At 44.4% G+C, this 6890-nt stretch overlaps 1 protein-coding gene and 1 pseudogene across 1 annotated transcript; both read left to right on the top strand.

Annotated features, from left to right (window-relative positions):
* The first annotated feature begins 1426 nt into the window (after window positions 1–1426).
* Window positions 1427–2258, top strand: LOC123176212 (paired amphipathic helix protein Sin3-like 4). The gene is made up of 3 exons (XM_044590531.1): window positions 1427–1626; window positions 1705–1935; window positions 2051–2258. The coding sequence occupies exons 1-3, from the start codon at window positions 1493–1495 to the stop codon at window positions 2256–2258; spliced, it is 573 nt and encodes a 190-aa protein (XP_044446466.1). The 5' UTR covers window positions 1427–1492.
* A 1459-nt stretch (window positions 2259–3717) lies between these two features.
* Window positions 3718–6472, top strand: LOC123176211 (beta-glucosidase 26-like; annotated as a pseudogene).
* The last annotated feature ends 418 nt before the right edge of the window (window positions 6473–6890 follow it).

Raw genomic sequence — 6890 nt, 5'->3', positions numbered from 1 at the left:
AAAATAGATAAAACAAAATTATATAAAAACAAAAAACGTAAAAACTGACAAATGAAAAATATGAATGTCGAGAAAATGGAAGACCAACCAGAGCTGGAAGCACGGTTGTGGTTTTCTTTCTGAGAAACACAATTGTGCTTCTCGAGGAAGCAAATATGTGCTTCCTATGGAAGCACTGAATTTTTTTCCTAAAGCAAGCTGTGGTTCTCGTGGATGCAAATATGTTACTTCATTGGAAGCAAATCTATGCTTGTTGTGGAAGCTTATCTTTCTTTTCGTTTCTGAGAAGCACAGCTATGGTTCTCGCGGAAGTTAATCCGTACTTCCACCAAAAGCAACTCTGTGCTTATTATGAAAGCACATTTTTTTTTCAAGAAGCACAGTTGTGCTTCTTGCGGAAGCAAATCTGTACCTCAATAGGAAACAAATATGTTAGTCTCATGAAAGCACATGTTTTTTATTTTTTTTAAGGAAGATTAGTTGTGCTTCTCGTGGGCATTAATCTGTGCCTTCATGGGAAGCGGATCTTTGTTTCTTGTGGAAGCATATTTTTTTCTTCAGAAATTCAATTTGGCCCCGAGGAGCACATGCTCTCAGGCCCAAAAGTATTTATTCAAATGTCAAAAAAATCAAGGCAGAAATTGTTTGTGATCTTAGTCACATCCAAATGCTACCTGCACATTTTAAGGCAAAAAGGTTAAGCATTTTGGCATTTGAAACAAAAACAAATTGAAGACCAAATGTCACCTTAATTTTGATTTTTTTTTACCGACAAAACATTGCTACTCTGTTTCGCATGAAATTTGTCAAGCAGGCTTGCGACACTAACACGAACATCGACCAAAATTTAATAACTTTTTGATATTTTTGGAATTTACTGTTCATCCGGGAGCACATGCTGCAGGGAGCCAAAACGCCCCTCCGATATTTTTTTTCCTTTTCGAGAAGCACAGTTGTGCTGCTCGTGGAAGCAAATCCATGCCCCGACAAAAAGCAAATCTATACTTATCATGGAAGCATAATTTTTTTTTCATACAGATGTTTTTTTTCGCCAAAAGCTACGGAAAGCCGAAAAAACTAGAAAAAGACCCATCTAATCCCAGGAATGCGTATAGATAAAACAAAATTCAAAGGAAGCGCCCAGCACGCGAAATATGGCGGCGACTGGACGCACGACTTAACATGCTGCCAAGACACCAAAGGTGACCCCTGGAGGTCCCCTGCAGTGTACGTGCGTGCCTAATTTTCTGGCGCTCAAAGTCCTAGTGCTATATTTCAGGTACGTCCGTGTACGTCTCTGAGTCAAGTAGCTGCCGGATGTTTTGTCCGTGACAAGGACAAGGTAATAACGGGATTGCCATGGATACGTTTATATATTTCTATATATGATGGTCATTAGGTTTGATCGAATCAAAAACATAGATCAGTAGTCCAAGTCAAGCTGGGCAGAATCAAGAGGAGAAGAAGAGTAAGAAGCTAGTTAGCTGCTTCAATGGCGCCGGCGGACAGTCACGGGGAGTTTCTGGAATTGGAGGACGCCTTGAGGTACATGAAGATGGTGAAGAACCGGCACCCGGCGACGTACAGCGAGTTCCTCCGCGTCATGGTTGATTACAAGAGGGGCAGGTACGTCCTATCCATGTCGATAAACGCATAAATTTGCTCCACGCATGGATCGACCGACCAACATTTAACGGCGTGCAGGATCGGCGTCGCCGAGGTGGCGTCGACGGTGGCGGCGCTGTTCCGGGACACCCCCTACCTCATCGCCGGCTTCAACGCCTTCTTGCCCAAGCGCCACCGGATCCGTCTATCAGACGAACAGGCCGCGGGTTTAGAGAAGCCGACGACCTTCGTGAAGGCGGTGATGAACACGAACCCGGCCACCTACCGCGAGTTTCTCCGCATCATATTCGACGAATACGGGAGGGACGGGTACGTACCTAGTGATCCATACATATGTATAGTTTATGGTTGGTTGGATCCATGGAGGTTAAAAAGTGGTTAACTAATATTATGAGCTGTGGGTTCATGCATGGCTTCATGGCAGGATCGCCATCGGCATCACAGAGGTGGCGTCGAGGGTGGGAGCCCTGTTCCGGGATAGCCCGGACCTCATCGCCGGCTTCAACGCCATACTGCCGAGAGAGCACAAGATCGAGGTCGTCGGTGGGGTGGATGAGCATGAGCTTGCCGCTCGTTTCGTGAGAGAAGTGAGCCTAGATGACCACAATGACGATAAGATCCACGATGGATAATATCTCTCACTATTGGTATACTATTATACTCCATCAACGTAAGCGAGCGTACATATTTTTCAAACTTCAAGCTTTGCATATTTCGGTAAAATCTGTTGAGAAAGTATCAACATCTACAATACTAAATTTAACTAGTAGGGTATGCTCGATTTTGATGCATGTTATCACATTGATTCCAACCAAAATCAATGCAATTATCGGTGAATGTTGTTAATATTGTAAAAATGTATCCTCACTCGCGCTCATAATTACATGCTACTACCTCTGTATGTAAAGAAATGTAAGATTGTTTATAGATCACTACTATTTTCTAATGGGAAACGACGCCTCCCGCACTCCGAGTCTCCCACTCCCTTATCGCTTACCCTATCCCTCGCAATAACGCCATTCCCTGGTGCTATTTTTAATTCTTGTTTCTCACGAACCATGTGCTGGTAGGCGTATAATTAAATAAAAGCCGAGGGCGCTTTCTACAAAAAAGACAATGCGTGGCTCACCCAACGCTTCACCACTCCGGGCCACTGACATGTGGGGCGCATTCATGCTAACATGCCACTGAGCATAAGATACAGCTGGATACGGAAGAAGTGACCGTATATGCACGCATAGACAAGTTATGTTACTGCAATTTCGTATTTTGCAAATTTTAGTACTAAACTGAACATTAGATGCAAGTTCTATGACTGCCACTGATATTATCTTTTCAAGTATTCATTAGTTTCAAAGCCATGGACGCGAAGGACACAACAAAATTAATTGTTTGCGATCTAGACGCTCAGTCTAAAATATATTTCTGTTCAAAATTTGGATTTCAGAAAAAAGAAGAAAACATGCCCATCAAATGCAAACCACCTGCACCCCTCGAACGGGAGAAAAATCTCATCTATGGACCCTCTATATGCGATTATTTATTTTCCCACGTATCATGGGAAAACAAATACTAAGCACATCCAACAACTCCCTCGATCCCATGAAAGGGACGACAACATCTCATCAATCAACCTCCTTAATTCAAGGATTCGGGCATATCTTACTGACCTGTCGCCACTGAGGTGACGCTCCGCGGGATATCTCTCCAATCAGTGTGATTCGGAAAGACCTCGGCATACTAAATTTTGGCCCAAGCAATAACAAAGCATAAGAGAGCTAAAAAATAGCAAGGGTTAGTTGCCCAGGCATTTGTCGCCAGAAAAAGTGCTTCGTCTACCTCCAATCCGGCGTGAGAGAGAGCGGCAACAACAGATCCCGTTCCATCGCACATGCGATGCCGCTGCCCCGGCCTGGGTACGCGCGCGCACATATTTTATCTTCCAAAGTCCAAACTTGTTTGTTCCCTAGTTACTTAGTTTAACGAGTCGCACACAAACACACATTTGCTATTATCTAGCCCCGCAGACCAAGGCTTGACCCCCGGCCTCACTCCCCAGTCCCCACCCCCCCTTCCTCGCTCACGCACACGATGAAGCACGCGGCGGCGCTGCTGCTGATACTAGCGGCAGCTGCTCTTGTGCTGCTGATACTAGCGCCAGCTGCTCATGTGCTGCTGCCTTCTGCGCAATACCACTGGCTCAACCCCGAGATCCACGACGCCGGCGGGCTGAGCCGGCAGGGCTTCCCAGAGGGGTTCGTGTTCGGGACGGCCACGTCGGCGTACCAGGTGGAAGGGATGGCGGAGCAGGGAGGGCGAGGGCCAAGTATCTGGGACGCCTTCATCAAGATACCAGGTAAAAACATTTCCATCGATTTGGTTCATCTTGTTTTTTCTCCTAGCTCCACCGAACAAGTTGTAGTGGTGCTACAGCGACATGCATATGTAGTTTTACATGTCTACATATTGGATCTAAACGGGTTGTGTTGTTGGGAGGACAGGGACGATCCCCGGCAACGGCACCGCCAATGTGGCGGTCGATGAGTACCACAGGTACAAGGTGTGTGCACTCAACGATTAATCATCCAGCTGATTGCTGTGTTTCTGGTGGTGCTTCTTTAGTGTGTCCCTGATTGCCGCTTGACAGAGGTATTTATTGATTATGAGGTGTAGGAGGATGTGGACATAATGAAGAACATGGGATTCGACGCGTACCGGTTTTCCATCTCTTGGTCGAGGATTTTCCCAGGTATATGTGTGCCATGATCTCTCCTCCAGCTGCAGCAGTTTAAATTTTCAAAAGAGTTTTTCATGGAAGTGGAGTTGTGTATGAAATTCAATTCTAGATGGGACTGGGAAGGTGAACTGGGAAGGAGTTGGTTACTACAACAGGCTCATAGATTACATGCTTCAGCAAGGTAACTAGAATTGCTACACCTAGTTAGCTCTTAATTAGCACCAGGGTCCGACTTTTGTGTTTAATTAATAACCCTTATTATAATGGTGGATTAGGTATCACTCCATATGCAAACCTCTATCAATATGACCTCCCACTGGCACTCCATCAGCAGTACCTTGGCTGGCTAAGCCCAAGGATAGTGTAAGCATTTCAAATAGCTAATGATTATTTCCACATTTCAAAGTTGAATTTAAGTATGTGTCGTTGATACGCCCAACTTTTTCTATTTTTACAAAAGGGGCGCGTTTGCAGACTATGCCGATTTCTGTTTCAAGGTGTTTGGAGACAGGGTGAAGAATTGGTTTACCTTCAATGAGCCGAGGTGCGTCGCTGCGCTGGGGTATGACATTGGCCTCCATGCACCGGGGAGGTGTTCTCAGTGCTCTGCAGGAGGTGACTCTACCACAGAGCCGTACCTTGCGGCGCACCATCTCATACTCTCACATGCTGCGGCTGTGCGGCGATACCGTGACAAGTATCAGGTAAGACTGACCGAAGATTACCTTCAAGTCATTTCTCAGTTCAAGAATCACATATTCAATGGCAGTGCCTAAGAGTGAATGTTAACTGTGTTCCATTCAATCATTCTATTCTATTTAATAGCATCAACAAAAGGGGAGGATTGGAATTCTCTTGGATTTTGTGTGGTACGAACCTTTGAGCAACAGCAATGCTGATCAAGCTGCAGCGCAGAGGGCAAGGGACTTCCACCTTGGATGGTAAACCCTGAACCAATTTACCACAGAGGATAAAATTTTACTTCACAAGTTTAGATTGTAACACATGTCTACCAACTTTGTTTGGAGGAAAGCAGACTGAAACTGTATGAATGTCCTTGCAGGTTCCTTGACCCCATCATCCATGGTCGCTACCCATTCACGATGCTCGAGATTGTCAAGGATAGGTTGCCACGCTTCAATGCCGACGAGTCCACGATGGTTAAAGGATCCATTGACTATGTTGGTATCAACCAATACACTTCTTTCTACATGAAGGACAATGGGACTTGGAACCTGACGCCTGTCAGTTACCAGGATGATTGGCATGTTGAATTTGTCTGTAAGATCTTTTATCCCCTTCATGCCAACTCCTTCTGCCATGGCAAATACTTCACATTCTCAGACCCAGTGATGTGTACGTGTCTTTGCAGTTAAATGAAATGGCGTGCCTATTGGAGCTCATGTAAGTGCAGTTCTGGATTACTCTTTACTATACCTTAAAGATGGATTAGTGCAGATTTTCTGTGGAACATTGTAACTATAAGTTGGTTGAGTCCATGCAGGCAAACTCCTACTGGCTTTACATTGTACCATGGGGAATCAACAAGGCTGTGACCTATGTTAAAGAAAGATATGGAAATCCTACAATGATCCTTGCTGAAAACGGTACTTCAACATCTTAAATGGCAATTGCTTCTTCTGGTAAAACAAATTACTACTTGTTGTTCTCATAAGGACATGAATGATCATCTCACAGGGATGGACCAACCTGGCAACATTAGCATCGCTGACGGTGTGCACGACACATTAAGAATCCGGTACTACAGAGACTACATAACCGAGCTCAAGAAGGCGATAGACGATGGGGCCCGGGTGATCGGGTACTTTGCTTGGTCTCTGCTTGACAACTTCGAGTGGAGACTCGGCTACACTGCCCGTTTCGGTATCGTCTATGTGGACTACAAGACTCTGAAGAGGTACCCCAAGGACTCAGCGTTATGGTTCAAGAACATGCTCTCCCAGAAGAAAAGGAGCTAGTATTACAAACAAGATCCCCGGGTGGATCAAATTCTTCTGCTTTCAGAATATGCATAGTGTAGCATTTGTTCATCATTGCACCTCAAATTTAGCTTCAAGAAGCCGGAAATGACAAACATTGAGACAGCAACTTTGCGCCTTCTTATAATACAAATTAGAAACAATGAGATTTCTTTTAAGTCAAAACACTACTGGTCGATCAGTTTAAGTGCACTGAAGCACATGACATAATTAACTATCGGCACCATTTGAACAACATACACATGACCTCGCAGAGGAAAGCCAGTTGAGCAATTCACTAGATGCAAATAAGTGCCCCAAAACTGACCACGTTATATTTGATTACACGTCCTCCCCATGTTAGCTAGGCTTCTAGCGGGCCGAATTCTGGATTTCTTTGTTTGTTATTGCCATACCTAGTGATAATTAGAAGGGCACTGTAATTTCTTTTCAATGCTCAATTGAAATACCATTTCCAGTCAATTTTAAATTATGGTAACAAATTATCTTCTCTATAAAAAAACTACATATTTTCTTAATCAACTTTC

Source organism: Triticum aestivum, unplaced genomic scaffold, assembly GCF_018294505.1.
Source record: "Triticum aestivum cultivar Chinese Spring unplaced genomic scaffold, IWGSC CS RefSeq v2.1 scaffold197824, whole genome shotgun sequence".
Classification (NCBI taxonomy): Eukaryota; Viridiplantae; Streptophyta; class Magnoliopsida; order Poales; family Poaceae; genus Triticum; species Triticum aestivum.
The sequence above is the reverse complement of the archived record's forward strand: the minus strand, read 5'-3'. Positions and strand labels throughout refer to the sequence as shown.

Coding starts and splice junctions, on each gene's coding strand:
- LOC123176212 (XM_044590531.1), top strand. CDS start 1,493: ATGGCGCCGGCGGACAGTCACGGGGAGTTTCTGGAATTGGAGGACGCC. Junction 1,627..1,704: donor GTTGATTACAAGAGGGGCAG/GTACGTCCTATC, acceptor AACGGCGTGCAG/GATCGGCGTCGCCGAGGTGG. Junction 1,936..2,050: donor GACGAATACGGGAGGGACGG/GTACGTACCTAG, acceptor GCTTCATGGCAG/GATCGCCATCGGCATCACAG.